At 51.6% G+C, this 21,633-nt stretch overlaps 1 protein-coding gene across 5 annotated transcripts in view; it reads left to right on the top strand.

Moving 5' to 3' along the window:
• Positions 1 to 21,633, top strand: part of CIC (capicua transcriptional repressor) — a 275,907-nt gene that overhangs the window by 197,070 nt on the left and 57,204 nt on the right. For 4 of the 5 annotated variants that reach the window (XM_029576644.1, XM_029576645.1, XM_029576646.1 and 1 more), the window contains 3 exons: positions 4,773 to 5,590; positions 11,379 to 11,575; positions 18,766 to 18,920. In XM_029576644.1, coding sequence (XP_029432504.1) covers positions 4,773 to 5,590; positions 11,379 to 11,575; positions 18,766 to 18,920 — 1,170 coding nt within the window. The remainder of the gene's footprint in view (positions 1 to 4,772; positions 5,591 to 11,378; positions 11,576 to 18,765; positions 18,921 to 21,633) is intronic. The other variant, XM_029576643.1, reaches the window with a different exon arrangement.

Genomic DNA, 21,633 nt, shown 5'->3' with positions numbered 1-21,633 from the left:
TCCATCTGCTGGTGCAGAGTCACAACCCAGGTGTCTGGACTGATCCGTGGTACTACAGGAACGAAAATTATCAGGTAAGAACTAATTTTCCTTTACAAGGTAAGCAATTATGCTTTATCTCAAGTTCTGTTAACAGAAAATCCACTAACAAGGGATACAGTGCAGAATTAGGACATTACTTGTCATCCTGTTAGACTGGTCCAGACACATTTGTTATCCTATTAGAAGATGAAGGCAAGCTTTCAGTGACAAACTTGCCAGAATTTTCTGTCTCTAGCAGATGGTGGCACATGCTGGATTGGTGCAGCAGAATTCTTGACTCCCAGGGCTTTGGATTTTATTTTTTGGTGGAGCAGGCTACTTTCCCTGGTGAAACTAGATCTTCAGCATTCAGGTTAACAAGTTGGTAATTCTCCCCTAGTTGAGCAGGCCCTCCAGTTCTGGCTCCCAGGACTTTCCCCTAGTGGGCCTCTAGTGGAGCAGAACCTGGTATGTGGCCCCAGGGTTCCTTTGGGTTCTGGTTGAGTGAAGAGATACAGGTAGGATCTGAGGGTGGCTCCTTCTCCTTGGGGGTTGCATATCTTCCTGAGACGTGCCTTCTCTCTTCCACCTCTCCCCCTGCATCTCCTGTTCCATCTCCTTTCTCCCTGTTCCTTCTCAGGCCTCTGGTGGGGAAAGGCAGCATGGAGTAAGTAGGTAGTGGAGTTAAAGCTGCTGTTCTGAAAAAAAAAAAAAAAAGAGGAGTGAAAGGGTGTTCCCTGTACGTACCCGGATCAATCCAGACTCCTGGGTTTTGCCTCCCCTCCAGCAGATGGAGACATAGGAGGGGAGGCAAAACCCAGGAGTCTGGACTGATCCGTGTTACTACAGGAAAGAAAATTAGCAGGTAAGAACCAATTTTCCTATTTACCAGCTACTGTGGAAGAGAGAACCAAGTGACCCCAGCTGCAGTGTAGGGGACTTTTTTTTTCTTTTAGCAGTCATCCAGGCAGGCTGCGAATCAAGCTCTGCAGTGGTGTTCAATGCATAATCATCGGGCTAGGGGGAGAGAGAGAGTTGTGTATGGATCCACCACCTTGGGCCATTTTGGCAGAGTGGGAGTGATGTAGAATCTGGTGCGTGTACAGAGTGACTGGCTCCTTCTTCCTTTTTTGCAATATAGATGTTGGTCGCTTCAGGGGAACTGGCTCTGCCACCATCCAGCTCTCCCGTGAACAGTAAAAACATGGTGGGAAGGAGCAACAGCCCCCGTCAATGCGGTTGATTGCATACTGGCAGAAATGGCTGTCATTTTGAATTTCCTGGACTCTCTGGTGTTTGGTGTGGGCTCAGGAGCCCCCTGTAGCATTCAGAAGTGTGATGTGGGAAGAGAGCTCAGGTGTTATTTGGCCAGTATCCCTGGGCTTGGGAGACTTTGAGCTTGTCAGAGGATCCTGCTCACTGGATTCCCCCCAGGCTTGGTGAGGAGCAGGGGGCTGAGGTCCATATCCTCCTGGGAAGCCTGTAGGAGGGAGTGGCAGTTCAAGTGCTCTTGGATAACGCCACAGAGATGGCTTATGTGAACAGGCAAGGGGCACTTGGAGCCCACTGGTGGCCCAGGAGGCAAGCCTTTTGTGCTGGTGGGCAGAAAAGAATCGCTTTCAATTCTCAGTAGCTTATGTTGTGGATATAAAAATTGTCCATGCCTACTTCCTTAGCAGGAATATGTTGGACCCTGGAGAAAGGAAATTCAGTCAGGAAACCTTCCTAAGAATTAGTTGATTGATGAGGCATTTCTCATATGGATCTGATAGCAACTCACAAGAATCCTAAAGGTGGCAGGTTCTTCGGTTGCTGGAAGGGATAAGGTTCCTGCGGAATTGATGCCCTAATCCAGTCATGGCTGGAGAACAAACTTCCCCTGACCTCTCATAGGTAGGACTCTTAATAGAGGATCACCTGCTGACTGTTGTCCTGGAGGCTTTAGTCTGGCCAAGAGAACCATGGTATATGGATCTGATGAGGCTGTTCCACCTTCCTATCTGGTTCTATGTTGTCTTATGGCTTGTCCCGTGAGAGGGTTTGTTTGTGCAGAAAAGAGGTTCTGCAGCAGCAATTTCTGTCTTGCTGAAGGCCCGTAATGATTCAGCATCGATGGCCTATGTTTGGGCTTAGCATCCTTTTTGAGGCTTGTAAAGTTCTGACTTTCGCCCTGGCAAGTGGCTATCCTGACAGTCTTAGTCTGTCTGCAATAGGGTTTGGATAAGAGTTAGCCCTTAATTCCCTTAAGGTTCAAGGAGTCCTAGTAGCTTTCCATCCAGATGTGCTTAATTCTGCAAAGAAAATAGGCCATGTTTGTTTCCCTTTAAGGCCCTGGTATACCAACAGATTCTGATTTTATTATTGCTTATGGATTCCCTCTTCATACCCTTAGACTCGCCTCTCCTTCAAGATGGTATTTCTAGTGATCATATGTTCAACCAGGCATATTTTGTAATTACAGGCCTTATTTTGCACAACTCCTGAGGGGCGGGGGTATTAGAAGATGGAATCCCAGGTATTATGCAGCAGCAACACCTAATGACTGGACATAGAGCCCATGATTAAGAGCCCTGGTGCCTGCCTCCTGGCCGAAGACTCTGCTGTAATGAATAGGCCAAGTGACTTAGTATAAAATGGGGGAAAATCACCAGGGTAGTTGTGAACATAGCCCAGCAGGAATGATTTTCATTCAGGTGGGATCTCAAAGTATTAGGAGGAAACTGCTGGACCAAAAAGAAAAAAAAATACTGTATGAGGACACTTCTTTATCTGTGGCTCTTAAAAATTTTGGCTGGTGCTCTGGTTTTCAAAAAATGTTTCCATGATCATCATTAACTTCCCTTACCATGTCATGGGGAAATAACTGGTGTAGAATCCTGAACTTGTACACTGCTGTATTTGAGCATCTCATTATGTATCTTGGAATGAGGGGAACATACTTTTCTGAACTTAAATTTTAGAAGACTGTCCCTTGATTTCCTGAATTGGTTGTTAGGATGTCTAATTGGTAATTTAAATTTCACCTTCCAGCAGGTTTAGTATGTTTTGATCATGCATGAGATCTTTAGTTTAGATTTCTTTATAGAGATGCTGGATGTACTTCCTTTCAGGTTTTACTGTTCTGGATTGCTAAATCATGTTTGCTTTTGGGTGTAAGTCCCTTCCATTTGTTTCCAGAAGAAATTGTTTATAGCCTTCTTGATTTCATACAGCTTTTTGTTCATAAATGCTACCTTTATCTGAAGGTTGCTTTGCAGTCCTGCAGTGTGTGTTGGTAAAGTGCTGTGTGAATCTTCCCTAAGGGGCTGTCTGTACTCCAGGTTAGGGAGTTTTTTGTCATCCTTTGTTGTAGACCTTTTTACATTATCTGTCAAAGCAGGCTAGATGTGTTTATTTTGTCAAGTTTATTATTCCTGGTGTAGTGATAACCCTAAAATTACAAAGCCCAAAAAGGTCCTCCCTTAGACTTATCAAAATATCAACAAACAAGAGGATATTGTACTTTCCTTTATGTACACCGATGTCCAGTATTACTCATTAGGCTCCCCCATATTAGTAATAGCCCTATTAGTACTAATACTGTTTTTAAATTTTTCTTTTTATTTCATAATTAAATGCAATTTTTTAATACCCATTAGTGATTTCCCTCAGCCAAAGCGTTTTAAAATTGTGCTGATATTGGTGAAATTAGCTCTCTTGCATGGTCACCATCTGTTTGCCTTCCTTAGCATTATTTTATACTTAGCTATATTTAATAAGAAGTTGTCTTCTCTTGTAAAAGACCATTTGTTATAGCGAGATTGGAGCTGTCAGTCCGACACTGGCAGTGTTTCGAGCATCCCGTCTTCCTCAGGGACTAAGAGAGCTATATAAAATCAAAATCTATAGTTACTTACAAAACTTTCAATTCCCGGATCACCTCCCAATTGTGTACATAAACTTATAAAGACTTACATTTTTGCTTAACTTGTATCCTTCTAGTACGCCATGTTGCTATCTGACAGCTGACGTGGGATACTATGTTCTATTTAAATGTTAAAAGGACCGATGGCCTATGTCTGTTTTAGAACTAGGCTATCAAATTGCCCATGCGCTTAATCCAGTTCTATCTACAGTTCTCCATCTAGTCCTCAACTCCTTATACCCCGTATGGGGAACCAAACCCTGATAACTAATGAGGTTCTCTTTCATGTCCACCTATCCCCACTGTGCAAATGGGTCTGCTATTGGCGAGTTTTCTATTGCGTCCTCAGTGGGGATAGGCGGACATGAAAGAGAACATTATTAGTTATCAGGGTTTGGCTCTTATTAAATATAACTAAGTATAAAATAATGCTAAGGAAGGCGACAGATGGTGACCGTGCAAGAGAGAGCTAATTTCACCAAGATCATCATCACAATTTTAAAACGCTTTGGCTGAGGGAAATCACTAATGGGTATTAAAAAAAAAAATTGCATTTAATTATGAAATAAAGAAAAATTGAAAAATTAAAAACAGTATTAGCACTAATAAGGCTATCACCAATATATGGGGGAGCCTAATGAGTAATACCGGACATTGGTATAGATAAAGGAAAGTACAGCATCCTCTGTTGATGTAGTGATAACTCTTACTGCTCTATAGAAGACTGCCTTGAACGCTTCCTATTTCGTTGCTGTCCAGTGGTTTCAGTTTTTGGTCAAGAAAGTGTTGATCTGCTTTTTCCTCTCTCTCTCTCTTTGTTTTATCTCCTCTCTCCCTTTCTTTGCAGGATCTCTTTCCTTCAGTCTGGCCCCCAAGGCTCAGAGGAGTTTGCCAAAGCAGCCACAAAAAGTGAAAGCCACAATTGCCAGCATTCCAGTAGGCTCTTACGAGTCGTCAGCATCCCCCATTCTTGGGCGAGGAGCAGGAAGGCATCCATCCTTGCCAGGCCGTGCAGAGACCCCCCATCAAACTGTAAAGTTTCAGCCGGAGTCAGAGGGAAGAGCTAACAGAGGGGGCTCTGTATCTGGGGATAATGATATTGATTCCACTCAAGGGCCAATTAACTTGTTCTCAGTAGGAGATGGTGGGACCAGAGATATAGGGACATGCAAGCAGAAATTGCTAAACACTGCTGCTTCTGGGACCCTGGAGGAGAGAATTACAAGGGAGGTGTGGCAAAAGCAGAGTGCCATAGCCATCATAGAAGATAGAATCCCCCGGGACACATGGCAGAAACAGAGTGCTGTGGCCACTGCAATAGAAGAGAGAATCCCACGGGATTCGTGGCAGAAACAGAGTGGCAGCAATTCCTCTGAGGACAGGATCTCACGAGATGCATGGCAGAAGCAAAGTATCCTGGCCTCTTCTACAGAAGAGAAAATCTCACGGGAATCGTGGCAGAAGCAAAGTGCTGTAGCTTCCACAGAAGACAAGAGTCCATGGGATGCATGTACCTCCTCTTTGCAGCAGACGGCAATGAAACCAGGCTCTTCTTCAGAGAATTGGAGTCATGAGCAGGCACTGACAGAGGAGAGGAATCTACAAGATGTGGCTTCACCCTCTGCGTCCAACCTGCTCGACCCAGCTGTCAAGAAGGAGCCTTTGGTATGGTGTTAAATTTATCATCTTTTTCTGTCTTCTGTCTGACATATTTACCTTTGTCAGTTTCTTGCTGCCATCACATTTGCTGTCCCCTTCCTACCTACTTGTTACACCTGCTTTCTTCTATCTCCAACTGCTTGTCCACTTCTTTTCCTCCAGCTGTCTATTATCAATCTGTTCCCTGTACGTACCAGGATCAGTCCAGACGGTGGGTTATGTCCCCAGTCCAGCAGATGGAGTCAGCACAAGCTTCGAGGGGGCGTAACCATATATACCACTACCCCCTCTGCAGGAGTTCAGTATCTTCTGACTCCAGCAGATGCGAATAGGGGAATCAGGGTTTTCCCCAATCTGGCAGGGAATTCCTTTTCTTCTGCTTCCTTTTCTCTCTGTTTGTTTTCTATAGCAATTTGGATCAAGTTATACAAAAAAAAAAAAAAAAGTTTAGTGCTTGTCAATTTTTGGGGAGGCGTGGCTTTCTTCTCTGTCTTGCTTCTGTGCTGTCTTCCGCGACCTTGTCGCCTTTGGCCAGGGGTAAGTTGCAGAGTGTTTTCTATTGTTGTAGCTTCTTCTTTGCAGCCTCCCAGCTCCGGTGCCTCGCGGAAGCTTGTGGGGCCGGCCTCTCCGCGATTGTTGCCTCGCCCGCGGTCAGGTTTGAGCTCCTCGTGGGCTGCTGAGGCAGGAAGGGAGGGACCCTCCGGGCGGGTAGCGTGGCCGAGAAGGCCCCCTCGCGGCACCTATTTCCGCTTTGGATGGCGGGCAGTGCAGGCCGACCGGGTCCCCCCGCGGTGGTTCCTTTCACGCTTGGCCTCCCCCCCCCCCCCCCCCGAGGCTCCTTGTTTTGCTTTTTACCGGCAGTCCCAATGCCGTGGCCGTTGCGCTGTTCGGCCTGCGGCGAGCCGGGGTCCCGGATTTCCCACGAGGGCATCTGCGCACGATGCCTTCCTGGGGGGGAAGGCACCTCGCAGTCCCTCAGCGAATTTTCTTTTTTGTCAGCTTTGCCCGGGTGGCACGGGCCGGCCACTCTGCCATTTTTGGCGGGAACGGCGGCCATTTTACATACACAGCGCGCTGAGGAGACTCAGGCAGCGCAGGAAGACAATGATTTTAACGAGGTTTCTCCCCCGATTTTGTCCCCAGAGCAAGGCTCTCGGGCCCCAGGACCAGAGGATTTTTCTTCCTCCGGGGCCCCCCGAGCAGGCCAGGGTTTTCCCCGGAGTTTATTTTGCCCATGCACATGGCTTACTTGCAGGGTCTGGAAGCTCCCGCGGGACCTCCCCTCGCCAAGATTCCACGGATTACGGCTATACCACAGGCCTCCCCTGACCCGGTGGGATCGGGTTCGGGTGCGGGGGCCTCCCAGGTCCCCACCCGGGTCTGTTTGAACCCTGTAGCGGTGGGGGCGGCCTCAGTCCCGGAGGGGAATGGCCCGGAGACCCCGGACTTGGGGCAAGCGGACGGCCCGCCGGAGGGGGATAACCCGCGTGCGTTCCGCCTCTTTCAGAGGGAAGAGCTGGACGATCTCATTCCACAGATTATACGGGAATTGGATCTGGACCCGCCAGCTCCAGTAGCCCCCGCCATCGTCACATCTTCCAAGAAGGGGGATCCAGTCTTGGCGGCACTTCGACCGAGGTCCCGGGCTTTTCCCATCCACGATTCGTTTCTACAGCTTCTGACGAGAATGGGATACCCCGGAGGCTTCCCTGAAGGCCAGCCGAGCCATGGAGAAGTTGTATCCGCTTCCGGAGAATTTCCTGGAGCTCATCAAGGTCCCGAAAGTGGACTCCGCGGTGTCTGCAGTCACAAAGAGGACGACTATTCCAGTGATGGGAGGAGCGGCTTTACGGGATACGCAGGATCGCAAGTTGGAAGTTTTTCTCAAACGGGTCTTTGAAGTCTCCGCCCTGGGCATGCGGGCGGTTATGTGCAGTTCGCTCGCCCAGCGAGCTAGCCTTCTCTGGGTGCAACAACTTCTCACGTCTCAGGACCTGCCGGCCGAGGAGGCTGCCCAGGCGGATCGGCTAGAGGCTGCTGTTGCGTACGGGGCGGATGCCTCGTACGACCTCTTTCGGGTCCTGGCAAGATCCATGGTCTCGGTAGTGGCGGCATGGCGCCTGCTGTGGCTCTGCAACTGGGCAGCGGATACCTCCTCCAAGTCGAGTCTGGGCTCTCTCCCGTTCAGGGGCAAGTTCCTCTTTGGGGAGGATCTGGATCAGATCATCAAGTCCCTGGGGGAAAACGCTGTTCACCGTCTTCCGGAGGATAGACGCCGTCCGTCTAGGGCTTTTGCTTCTTCCCGGACCAGAGCCAGGGCGCAGCGGCGCTACAGAAGCTACAGGCAGGCGGGGCCTCGAACCTCCGCTCCCAGATCGCAGGCCTGGTTGCGCTCCTTTCGCGGGCGCAGGCCCACGCGCGACGGCTCAGGATCAGGGAACCCCCCTCCTAAGTCCTCTCAATGATGCCAGCCTCGCCCACTTCTCCACCCCCAGGATTGGGGGTCGTCTAGCGAGTTTCTACGAGGAGTGGGTGCGGGTCACCTCAGACCAGTGGGTTCTGGATACCATAAAACACGGCTACGCCTTGGAGTTTGTCCGCCCCCCGAGGGGGAAGGTTCAACTTCTCCCCCTGTGGCTCGGACCTCAAGAGAAGAGCGGTACAGTTAACTCTGGACAGGCTACAGGACATAGGGGCCATTGCTCCCGTGCCCTTAGGAGAGGTGGGCTCGGGCCACTATTCCATCTACTTCGTCGTGCCCAAGAAGGACGGATCCTTCCGGCCCATATTGGACTTAAAAGAAGTCAACAAGTCACTGCGAGTTGTCCGGTTCCGCATGGAGACGCTCCGGTCGGTGATTGCGGCAGTGCATCAGGGGGAGTTTCTCGCCTCTCTGGATCTGACGGAGGCCTACCTACTCATTCCCATCCTCCCGGACCATCGACGTTTCCTCCGTTTCAAGATTCTGGGCCAACATTTTCAGTTCAAAGCGCTCCCGTTTGGGTTGGCGACCGCGCCTCGCACTTTCACCAAGATCATGGTGGTCGTGGCTGCGGCCCTAAGGAAGGAGGGCATTCTTGTTCATCCCTATCTGGACGATTGGCTCATACGTGCAAAGTCCTTCAACCACGGTCAGCGGTAGCCCGGGTCGTCCAGGTTCTTCATTCCCTGGGCTGGGTAGTGAACTTCTCCAAGAGCTCCCTCGTTCCTTCGCAGCGCTTGGATTTTTTGGGGGTGAGCTTCGACACGCGACAGGGCAAAGTCTTCCTACGCCCGGACAAGGCTCAATCCTTGCGGGATCACATATGGCGGTTCTCTGCGTTACCAGATCCCACCTCCTGGGACTACCTGCAGCTCCTGGGAGTGATGGGCTCCACCAGCGACCTCGTTCCTTGGGCGTTTGCGCACCTGCGGCCCTTACAGGCGGTGCTTCTTTCCCGTTGGAAACCAGTCTCGCAGGATTATCAGGTGATTCTTCCTCTTCCGCAGAATGCCAGGGACAGTCTGTGCTGGTGGTTGGACCCATCGAATCTGGCTCGCGGCGTTTCCCTCGAAGTCCCCAATTGGGTGGTGGTGACCACGGATACCAACCTCGTCGGCTGGGGAGCCGTCTGCGATTGAAGCACCACGCAGGGGACGTGATCAGCGGTGGAGGCGAAGTGGCCAATCAATCGTCTGGAAACCAGAGCGGCCCGGCTGGCGCTGCGACATTTCCTCCCGCTTCTTCGGAACCGGGAGGTCAGGATTCTCTCGGACAACGCCACCACCGTGGCCTACATCAATCGGCAGGGAGGTACTTGCAGCCGGCATGTCGCGATCGAGGCGGCGATTCTGATGCAGTGGGCAGAGCGACATCTCGTCCGTCTGGCGGCCTCGCACATTGCCGGGGTGGACAACGTTCAGGCAGACTTCCTAAGTCAACAGCTGGATCCCGGAGAGTGGTCCCTCTCCAACGAGGCGATGCGGCTTCTCGTCCACCGGTGGGGGGGCCCCCCACTTGGATCTGATGGCATCCGCTCTCAACGCCAAGGCCCCATGCTTCTTCAGTCGCAGAAGAGAGCGCGGCGCAGAGGGAGTGGATGCCCTGGTCCTTCCGTGGCCTCCGCATCTCCTGCTCTACGCCTTCCCACCGTGGCCTCTGGTGGGCAGAATCCTCCGCAGAATAGAAAATCATCAGGGTACTGTGATCTTCGTCGCCCCGGAGTGGCCCCGGCGACCCTGGTTTGCGGACCTGCTACAGCTGGTGATAGACGGACCAATCAGACTGGGACATCTTCCCCGTCTCCTCCATCAGGGCCCGGTATTTTTCGATCAGGCAGAACTCTTCTGTCTTGCGGCCTGGCTTTTGAGCGGCGTTGCCTCCGGCGCCGGGGCTACCCGGAGGCAGTAGTCTCGACGCTGCACGGTTCCTCAAGGGTGTCAAGCATATGCGTCCTCCGTTACGGGATCCATGTCCCTCCTGGAGTCTTAATCTTGTGCTTCGCTCCTTGTCAGGACCGCCTTTCGAACCCTTACGCAGCGCAACGATTAAGGATATCACTCTCAAGGCTGTTTTTCTTGTGGCCATCTGTTCTGCTCGACGCATTTCGGAACTTCAAGCTTTGTCGTGCAGAGAGCCTTATCTCCGGTTCACGGATTCTGGAGTCTCTCTCCGCACCGTCCCCTCCTTTCTCCCGAAGGTGGTGTCGGCTTTCCATTTGAATCAGACGGTGGAACTTCTGTCCTTCTCTTCCTCCGAGCCGAAGTCTCTCCGACTCTTGGATGTCAAGCGCACGTTGCTTCACTATCTGGAGGTTACTAATGAGTTCCGGATTTCTGACCATCTGTTCGTACTTTGGTCCGGCCCTAGGAAAGGGGCTCAGGCCTCGAAGACGACCATTGCCAGGTGGCTAAAGGACGGTATTGCCGCTTCTTACATTGGGGCGGGACGGACTCCCCCATGCGGCATCATAGCGCATTCTACGCGTTCTCAGGCAGCCTCCTGGGCGGAGGCTCGCTCTGTCTCTTCCCAGGAGATTTGTCGGGCAGCAACCTGGAAATCATTGCACACGTTCTCGAGGCACTATCGCCTGCACCTCGCCTCTTCAGTTTCTGGACACTTTGGCGAGCAGGTTCTCCGAGCAGGCCTCGCAGGACCCCACCCGATTTAGGGAAGCTTGGGTACACCCCACCGTCTGGACTGATCCTGGTACGTACAGGGAAATGAAAATTATTTCTTACCTGCTAATTTTCGCTCCTGTAGTACCATGGATCAGTCCAGACGCCCACCACGTTTGGGTTCTTAGTCCTGCTCAGCTCTACTCTACCGCTCTATAGCAGTATTCTGTGTCTCACAGTTTTTCCTTTTTCTACTTTCACAACTCCCTACAAGTTGTTTGGTTATATACAGTTAATTGTTGATGTTGCAATTGTCATTCAATGCATGGTTAAGCAAACTTGATCCAGAGTGTTTTTCTACTCGGGCTTTGATATACTCGATACTGAACTCCTGCAGAGGGGGTAGTGGTATATATGGTTATGCCCCCTCGAAGCTTGTGCTGACTCCATCTACTGGACTGGGGACATAACCCACCGTCTGGACTGATCCATGGTACTACAGGAACGAAAATTAGCAGGTAAGAAATAATTTTCATCTAGTCTCCCTCTCCAACTACCTGCCACATGCTCCTTTTATCCTTTAGCCTTCCTTTGCCAACAGAAAATGTGATAGGTGCTGAGTTGGGAAGTGGTAAGAAAAGGGGGCTTTTGTTCGCTTCTTGGTATTAATTATCATTTGTGTCTCTTGGAACCTCAGACTGTGAAGTATCCTGCTGCCACTTCAGAGTGGCGGAGTCCAGCTCTTGAGATACCGGCTGATTTGCCCCCTTCTTCCTCTTCCATCTCCAATGAGGCAAGCCGACCACTGGATGCCACAGAAAGGAAGGAATGTCCAGTGAAGAAGGTGAAAGTTAGGCCACCTCCTCTCAAGAAGACCTTTGACTCTGTGGACAAGTGAGTTAGAGAGCCCTGGTGACAATCCTTAAGTCCGTACAGTTACTGGAAACGTCAAACTTGCTTATGTCAACTGGTTATGTTTTCTGGAGCCTATATAGCCAGAAGCATAGAGCTGTAATTTCAATCATTCAACAAGCAGTGGCTTCTTAGAAAGGACAGGCCTATAGGTAACCATTTTTTAGTCTGTTTTCTCTTTCCTGGCTTAGTAGCCTGCCAGGATTGATGAAAATGTATTGATTATATCTTGTCATTTAATTGCCCCACAGCCACAAACAGATTAGTATTTTTATTTATTTATTTATTTTGATTTTTCCCTGTACGTACCCGGATCAGTCCAGACAATGTGTTGAGCCTCCTGTCCAGCAGATGGAGACAAGAGAAAAACTGAAAGGGTATCCTATATCAGGATAGTGCTCACCCTGCACCCCTCAGTATTTCTCTGTCTCCAGCAGATGCAGACAGTTGAACCTGCGGTTCCCTCTTCTCTTAGGGCGAGGTTGTTTTCTTCTCTTGCCACTACTTTCACAAGATCAAGCAAGTATTTCCCGTTTAAAAAAAAAAGAAAGAAAGAAAGAAAACACTGTTTTCTATCTCCACAGGAGACAGTTTTGTCTCCTAGCTCTTATGAGGTCCTAGGGAGGATTTTTTCCCCTTGAGTACTCAGCCTAGGACCTCCTATTCCCGGTGACCCTTTATTCTCCCTGTCTAGGGGTGATACTAGTAGTCCAGTCACTCTGGACTTCGAACCCCTTCGACGGGCTACCCTCAAGAACCTGCCTATCCAGGCAGTATTTCTCCTGGCTGAGCTATTCTTAGCTCAGCCAGGAGAGATTCTGAGCTACAGGCTTTATCCTTTAGGGAGCCTTTTCCCCATTTTTCGGATTCAGGGTTTTCCCTTTAGACTGTTCTGTCCTTCTGCCTAAGGTAGTGTCCTCCTTTCACGTCAATCAGTCAGTGTAACTTATGCCTTCTCTCCGGCAGATGTTGCGAGTACCACTGCCAGGGACCTGAAGCGTTTGGATGTTAAAAGAATCCTGCTGCAATACTTACAGGTTACCAATGAGTTCCGGGTCTCCGATCATCTTTTTGTTTTATGGAGCGGGCCAAATAGAGGGAAGCAGGCCTCTAAAGCTACCATTCCCTGTACGTACGAGGATCAGTCCAGGACACCTGGGTTGTGACTCCGCACCAGTAGATGGAGACAGACTAAAACTTGTGGGCGGAGCCATGTATGCCCCTGTGCCAGTCACAGCCCCTCAGTCTTACTCTGTCTCCAGTAGATGGTGCAGGTCCAGTCACAGCCCTGCCTGACCTGATTCTGGTGGTTAGTCAGGTTTGATTTTTTGAGCTAGTTTTGTTAGGTTTAATTGTTCTGTGCTAAATTGGGTTTTGTTTTTTAATTCTTTCCCGGGTGCCCTGCCTCCCAGGGGAGTTGAGAGGTCCTGAGGGGACTACCCTCCCCCGGTTGAGGCCGCTGCCAGGGTTGAGGACCCGGCTGAGCTAGTGGCAGCGTCAGGGGTGACACCAGGGAGCCTGGTTCACTCACCCCTGCAGGAAATAGGGCTTTCAGAACCAGGGACAGCGCGTTTTTTTGTGTAAAAAAAAAAAAAAAAAAAAGTTTTACTTTTATTTTCTTGCGGCTCTCTGTTGCTTGGCGTTGCCGCTCCGTTTTGGTCGGTGGGGGGGCGTCGCCAGCAGGGGGGAGGTCGCTGAATTGCGCCGTTTTAGTTATTTTAAATTTTTTTCCTCTGTGGTAATTTTTGTCAGCGCGCCTCTGTTTTCCCGCGTTCGCCGGCATGCCTCGGGGTTCGCAGTGCAGGGCCTGCGGCTCGGCGCGCGCGCGTCTCTCCCGGGACAGCCTTTGTTCGGCTTGTGTCCCGGGTGATGAAGGTACCTCAGCAGCACCACGGGGGGCTCGGTCCCGGGTCGCGCGATCGCCGCCGCCGCGAGGTGGGGGCCCCTCTGACACACCTCAGGAGCTGTTCCCGCTTAGCGCGGGAGTGGCGGCCATTTTGGCCACCGGCCAGGAAATTTCCAGGGAAACGGTGGGGGCTTCATCTCTACCTCCCGCGCTTTCCCCGCAGCGTGACAAGGCGGGGGAGGTCCCCTCGGAGGGGATTCGGTCCCGCTCGGAGGGGATTTGGTCCCAGCAACTTTGCGCTGTTGCGCAAAGTTGCGCTGGGAGGTCCCAGCTCGGAGGGGATTCGGTCCCCTCGGAGGGGATTCGGTCCCAGCAACTTTGCGCTGTTGCTGCGCAAAGTCCTCAGATATAAGCACAGCAAGCGCATACGGGGGGATGTCTCGCGTGCGGCTATCCGCAAGTCCCCACCACGGAAAAGGAAGGCCAGGAAGGGTGCGGAGATCGCCCAGGGCTCGTCCCGGGGGAAGCGGCTTCCCCGAGGGCTGGTGCAGGAATCGGATTCCGAGGATTCCCCCGGGACGGATACGGAGGCCTCCGAAGAGCCCCTGATGGGGGCCGGGACGGCAGCACCGGATGGAACGGCACAGCCTAGTGCAGGGAAAGGTGCACAGGCCTTAGACGGGGATGACCCCAAGGTGGTGCGGCTATTCCGCAGAGAGGAACTGTCACCTCTCATCCCAGCCATTCTCCAGGAGCTGGGGATTGAGGCTCCCCCGGTGGTGGTCCGCCAGGAGGCGAATATGGATCCCGTTTTGCTCGGTCTCACAGGGCCGGCGGTCGCCTTCCCTTTTCATTTCTCATCCACGGATATCCTCTTCAAGGAATGGGATACTCCGGAGCTGGGTTTGAAAGTCAGCAAGGCCATGGATAAGCTCTACCCTTTACCGGAGGAGGCGCTGGAGCTCCTCAGACTCCCGAAGGTGGATTCGGCGGTGTCCGCTGTCACGAAGAGGTCTACCATCCCGGTCACGGGAGCAACAGCCCTCCGGGATATTCAAGACCGAAAGTTGGAGGTTCAACTCAAAAAGATTTTTGAGGTTTCCGCCCTAGGAGTGCGAGCTGCCATTTGCACGAACTTTGCTATGCGTGCTAGTCTGCGCTGGGCCCAGGTACTGCAGGCTAATGCGGGTCTCTCTCCTGAGGAGGCTTCCCAAGCAGATAGGTTGGAAGCGGCTATTGCATATGGGGCTGATGCGCTCCATGATCTTTTACGCACTTCAGCTAGGTCCATGGTGGCAGCGGTGTCGGCACGCCGTCTCCTTTGGCTACGCAACTGGGCAGCGGATGGTTCGTCCAAGGCTCACCTCGGGGCGTTACCCTTCAAAGGGAAATTGCTGTTCGGAAAGGAGTTAGATGACTTGATGGTTTCACTAGGTGAGAACCGAGCGTTTAAGCTGCCAGAGGATAGGGCCCGGGCGCGCTCTTCGTTTTCCAGCAGAGCTCGTTTCCGGGGACCCCAAAAGTCCAGGCCGCAAAGATCCACCGGGTCCTCTTATAGACCGTCCTCTTCTCGAAACACTCACTGGCAGCAGTCCTTTCGAGGCAAACGCTTTGGCAGGCAAGGAGGGGCCCCGTCGGGTGCGGGGTCCAAGCCTTCGCAATGAAGTTCGGCCGGCCCATCCCTCCTTGCGTCCTCAGTACGTTGTCCCAAACGTGGGGGCGCGTCTATCCTTGTTCCTCGAGGAATGGGCCAGCATTATGTCGGATCAGTGGGTCCTCAATGTGATAAGACACGGCTATGAGTTGGATTTTGCTCGCATCCCAGCGGACAAATTCCTGGTCTCGCCCTGCAAAGATCCCAAGAAGAAAGCGGCGGTGCTAGATACCATTCGAAGACTAGAAAGCTTGGAGGCCATCTCTCCGGTTCCGGCCGATCAGTACGGCAAGGGCCGTTATTCCATTTACTTCATAGTCCCCAAGAAAGACGGCACTTTCCAACCCATACTGGATCTGAAAGGAGTCAACAGATGCCTTCGGGTCCCTCACTTCAAGATGGAGACCATTCGTTCGGTGATCGCGTCGGTGCGGCCAGGCGAATTCCTGGCGTCACTAGATCTCACAGAAGCATACCTTCATGTGGGCATCCAACCAGCGTTCCAGCGGTTCCTGCGTTTTTGCATTCTGGGAAGACACTTCCAGTTCCGGGCTCTTCCGTTCGGCCTGGCGACAGCACCTCGGACATTCACGAAAGTGATGGTGGTGGTGGTGGCGCAGTTGCGTCGGGAAGGCCTCCTGGTTCACCCTTACCTCGACGATTGGCTGATTCGGGCGAAGTCAGAGAGGTTGTGTCGGCAGGCTGTAGCCAGGGTGCTACAATTCTTGCAGTCCCTAGGCTGGGTGGTCAACTACAACAAGAGTCATCTGGAACCCACTCAGTCCTTGGAATATGTTGGAGCCGTTTTCGATACAAAACGGGGCAGAGTGATTCTTTCTCAGGAGCGGATATGCAGACTGCAGTCTCAGGTGCAGCGTCTTTTGTCTCTACGCCGTCCGCGAGTTTGCGATTACCTAACGGTTCTGGGATCTATGGCCTCCACGCTGGCGCTAGTCCCTTGGGTGTTCGCTCATCTGCGGCCGCTGCAGTCTTCACTGCTTTCCCGCTGGAAGCCGGTTTCAGAGGAGTTTTATCTTCCACTGCCTCTCGAGAGTCACGCGCGCTCCAGCCTGAGCTGGTGGCTGGATTCCAAGCATCTCTCCTGTGGAGTATCTCTTCTGGTTCCCAACTGGACGGTGGTAACCACCGATGCCAGTCTTTCCGGCTGGGGTGCAGTTTGCCAAGGGAAATCGGTTCAGGGTCTGTGGTCAGAGTATCAGACCCGGTGGTCTATCAACCGCCTGGAGTCCAGGGCGGTCCGTCTGGCATTGCAAGCTTTTCTACCCCTCGTACGAGGAAAGGCGGTCCGGATATTGTCGGACAACGCTACCACCGTGGCTTACATCAATCGCCAGGACGGGACGAAAAGCCCTCAAGTAGCGGAGGAAGCGCGTTCCTTGATGGTCTGGGCAGAGCGGCATCTCGGTGATCTCGCTGCGTCTCACATAGCAGGGGTCGACAATGTCCAGGCGGACTTCCTCAGCCGGCACCACCTGGATCCCGGAGAGTGGGAGCTGGCGGACAAGGCATTTCTTTACATTTGCAGAACTTGGGAAACGCCCCACATGGACCTAATGGCCACATGGCACAACGCAAAGGCTCCGAGATTTTACAGTCGACGCCGAGAAAGGGGAGCAGAAGGGGTCGACGCATTAGCGCTTCCCTGGCCGGCGGAGGTGCTCCTGTATGTGTTCCCACCGTGGCCCATGATCGGCAAGATCCTACGGCGCATAGAATTGCACCCGTCCAACGTGATCATGGTGGCGCCGGAGTGGCCGCGCTGTCCGTGGTTTGCGGACCTGATTCAATTGTCGGTGGCGGCGCCCCTTCGTCTACAGGGGTTTCCGGGGCTCCTTCGTCAGGGCCCCGTCTGTTTAGAGGATGCGGATCACTTCTGTCTCGCGGCATGGCTTTTGAGAGGAATCGATTGAAGCGTAAAGGTTACTCAGATGCGGTAGTTGCCACGTTGCTGAGATCCAGGAAGCAGTCTACGTCTCTGGCTTATGTTAGAGTCTGGGTAGTTTTTGAAGAGTGGTGCGTAGAGCGGGGTCTAGATCCCACTTCCGCTACTATTCCTGATATTTTATCTTTTCTCCAGGCTGGGCTGGCCAAAGGTTTAGCGTGCAGTTCCCTACGGGTCCAAGTAGCGGCGCTTGGTTGTTTGCGTGGTAAAGTCCGGGGAGTCTCCCTGGCTCTCCACCCGGATATCTCCCGTTTTCTTAGGGGAGCGAAACACCTCCGTCCTCCTTTGCGGCCCCCTTGTCCGTCTTGGAACCTCAACTGGGTGCTCTCGGCCTTATGCTCAGCTCCATTTGAGCCTCTGAAGCGTTCTACGATCAAAGATCTCACGTTGAAGACTGTATTCCTGGTAGCGATTGCATCGGCTCGCCGAGTTTCCGAGTTGCAGGTGCTGTCCTGTAGGGAGCCCTTCTTGCGCATTTCCGATTCGGGGGTTTCCTTGCGGACCGTTCCCTCATTTCTGCCTAAGGTCGTATCGGCTTTTCATTTGAATCAATCGGTTGAACTTCCCGCTTTCGCGGTAGGGGAGTCTTCAGACCCAAAGTCGAGGGACTTGAGAAAACTAGATGTGCGGAGGTCTCTTCTTCGCTATCTAGAGGTCACAAATTCTTTTCGGTTGTTGGATCATCTGTTTGTGTTGACGTCGGGTCCGAAGAAAGGTTCTGCTGCGTCCCGCACGACGATCGCCCGTTGGCTCAAGGAGGCCATTGGTTCCGCGTCCATTCTGCGCGGTTACCAACAAAGCTGGTGGTTGTGCCCGTTGGCATTTATTTGGTGTTTTGTTTGTCCCCTTTTATGTTGCTGGGTGGCCCATAGCTAGAGATTCACTCACGTGTGAGGATTGCCATCCTGCTTGTCCTTTGAGAAAGCAAAGGTTGCTTTCCTGTAACAGGTATTCTCCGAGGACAGCAGGATGTCAAGTCCTCACAAAACCTGCCTGCCACCCCACAGTTTCCACTACATGGGTTTTCTCATTTATTTGTATTTATTACTCTTAATTCTATGATATAAGACTGAGGGGACCCTGCATAGACACGTGGTAAATTGCATGCATGAGAATGCTCATTGAGGTTGAAAGTTCTAGAAACTTTGACATAAGTTTTCTGTGCTGGGCTCCATCTGATGATGTCACCCATGTGTGAGGACTGATATCCTGCTGTTCTTGGAGACACCTGCTACAGGGAAGCAACTCTGCTTTCCCTGTCCCAGAGGGTTCACAAATCTGTTTGTACCTGAGTCAATGGAGGATAAAGTGATTTGTCAGAGGTCACAAGGAGTGGTAGTGGAATTTGAACCTGGCTTCTTTGGTTCACAGCCTGTTATAACCACTAGGCTACTCCTCCACTCCATTTGTAATTTAATTTTTTTTTAAATGTATATTCTGCATTTTGTGACATTTCAAAGTGGATTCCTATCAGGTACTATAGATATTTCCCTAGCCCCAGAGGGCTTACAATATAAAGGTCTTTTACTTAGTATGTTTCCCATAGACCCAGAATGGGAGAAAAGCCATTGTAAATGAGGTCCCGAGTTTGTACCTGAGCCACTGGAGGGTGAAGTGACTTACCCAAGTTAGAAAGGAGCCCGCTGCTGACTTTGTTTCTTTTCTCTTTCCTTCCCCTTCCTCTTTTTCCTTGCCCCCTCCTCCCCCAGCAGGGTCCTGTCAGAAGTGGATTTTGAGGAACGTTTTGCAGAGTTGCCGGAGTTTAAACCAGAGGAGGTCCTGCCGTCTCCAACCTTGCAGTCCCTTGCCACTTCTCCTCGTGCCATCTTAGGCAGTTATCGCAAGAAACGCAAGAATTCCACTGGTAAGCATCAGTGAGTGACTGGAACTCTTTGCCTAAAACAAGCAGGACCTACAGGGTAATTTCCTGTCCTCATTAGAGGTTCCACCCCAACATATGAGACACTCAGCTGTGCTTTCAATGCTGCAGCACTGCAAAGTTTTCTTGCTGACTGTGCTGAGGGCAGGTGTGTCAGAGGAGTGCTACTCAAAGTCTCATAGCACCAAAGAGCCGCAGCTGCTCTCATTATTTAACAGGTCACTATCTTGGTTCTGCCACAGATTCTCTGTGATGTCAGCCAAGTCAGTAAGACCATAAATATTACTAAACTAGCTGAAGGAGCCTGTCAAAAATGATGGATAAATGCATCCTAAGCAAGTGTACACAGAGTTCTGCACCCTTGTTAGTCCCATACCTGCATGTTTTCTGGAGGATGCATGTCCGTGGTGCTGCTCCCTTAGTGTTGGTGAAGCTGTTTTCCTGCAAGAATGTGGGCTACTTGCCTCACTACTGCACCATTACGCTCCTGCACAGACAGATGGCCATGCCACTGACCTCCCTAGCACCACTATCCATCAGGACCTAGGCTGGCCTCCTTGACAACTGACAGTCTGTCAGGGCCCAGAGAACCTGCCAAGCACATTGCCACAATCTCTTGTGCTGCACTCTCATTGCTAGACTGCTCTCTGCTCTCTCTCCTCACTCCACCTGTCATGGAAGCTTGGATAATAGTAGTGAAATCTGGGGTGTATATGGCATGGGACAAAATCTCACTGTAAACACTGCATCTCCAGTTCTATAAATACATCCACAACTCCCTCAGCAATGGATGCAATATGAACTAAGACTTTTCTCCTTAGCATACCATCAAAAGTTCAAATTTGGTGTCACTGTAGCACCAAAAATGCACTAACATCTAAAACTAAAAGTAAAAAGCCCTGCCTATAAATAGGCAGCATACACATATTGCACCAGGCCCTAGAACACCAATACACCTTATATTGGGTTACAGAACTAGCTGTACTGCCATAGATGCTAGCACAATACCTAAACTTAATTGCACACCCAGACTCTCACCAAATACAGAATTGAGTGACCACAAATGTAAAATGTGCAGAAAAAATAAAATGGAAAATTCCAGAAGCCAGTTTCTCCATCGGTAAGCAGACATGAATTAGGCATAACACTTGGATCATATTGCCCAATGGCACCGACACAGACCCAGCTTGCAGAGCTAAATGGAGAGTTTACGAAGCATGTGTAAGATTTCTGTGCACACTGCTTCATAATCCCTTCAGTTTTTCGTTTGTCTGAGCTACCCACCGCCAGTGGGTCTTCGAGCTCATTCGACGAGATCTCATGCTGCGTCTTGGGCGGAATCTTCTCAGGTGTCGCCTCAAGAGATTTGCAGGGCGGCTACCTGGAAATCGTTGCATACCTTCATTAAACATTACCGGTTGGATGTTCAGGCTACTGATGCTGGGGGATTTGGAGAGAGGGTACTCCGAGCGGGACTCTCTGCTTCCCGCCCTCGGTAACTTAGCTCTGGTACATCCCAGGTGTCCTGGACTGATCCTGGTACGTACAGGGAAAGGAAAATTAGTTTCTTACCTGATAATTTTCGTTCCTGTAGTACCAAGGATCAGTCCTTTCAAGGGCAAGTTCCTCTTCGGGGAAGATCTCGACCAGCTCATCAAGTCCCTGGGTGAAAATCCGGTATACAAACTCCCAGAAGACTCAGCGAAATTTCAGGACTTTCACTCCCTCCAGATCTCGCTCCCGGGGGCAACGTCGCTACCGCAATTACAAACAGCAGGGGCCTCGGACTCCGTCTTCCAGGTCCCAGGCCTGGCCCTGTTCCTTTTGTGGCCGCAGGCCTGCCCGGGAGGGGACAGCTCAGGGGAGCTTGTCCAAGCCCGCTCAATGATGCTGCGCTCCCCCACTCCTCGATGCCGCGGATCGGGGGACGGATCTCACATTTCTTCGAGGAGTGGGTTCGCATCACCTCGGACCAGTGGGTCCTAGACATCTTAAAGAACGGCTACGCTTTGGAGTTTGCCCGCCGCCCGCAAGACCGGTTCATCTTCTCACCGTGCGGATCGAGTCTCAAAAGAAGAGCGGTACAACAGGCCTTTGGACAGGCTCCTTAGCCTAGGTGCCATCGTGCCCATCCCTTTCGGAGAGGTGGGCTCGGGCCATTATTCCATCTATTTTGTCGTTCCCAAAAAGGACGGCTCCTTCCGCCCAATCCTGGATCTCAAGGAGGTCAACAAGTTTCTACGGGTCTCCCGGTTTCGCATGGAGACCCTATGGTCCGTGATTGCGGCGGTACACCAAGGGGAATTCCTTGCCTCTCTCGACTTGACAGAGGCCTATCTGCACATTCTCATCCTCAGGGTCCATCGGAGGTTTCTCCACTTCAAGATCCTGAACCGACACTTCCAGTTTCAAGCCCTCCCCTTTGGGCTGGCGACTGCACCGCGGACGTTTACGAAGATTATGGTGGTGGTGGCGGCCACGCTAAGGCGAGAGGGAATCCTTGTCCCACCCCTACCTGGACGACTGGCTCATTTGAGCGAAGTCCTTCTCCCAGGGACAATCGGCGGTCTCCAGGGTCGTCCATCTGCTCCAGTCCCTGGGCTGGGTGGTGAACTTTGCCAAGAGTTCCCTCATCCCCTCGCAGCGCTTGGATTTCTTGGGAGCACATTTCGATACGCTTCAGGGCAAAGTCTTCCTA

This window comes from Rhinatrema bivittatum, chromosome 14 (genome assembly GCF_901001135.1).
Source record: "Rhinatrema bivittatum chromosome 14, aRhiBiv1.1, whole genome shotgun sequence".
In the NCBI taxonomy this organism is placed as follows: Eukaryota; Metazoa; Chordata; class Amphibia; order Gymnophiona; family Rhinatrematidae; genus Rhinatrema; species Rhinatrema bivittatum.
Note: the sequence above shows the minus strand (reverse complement) of the source record. Positions and strands in the feature narration are given on the sequence as shown.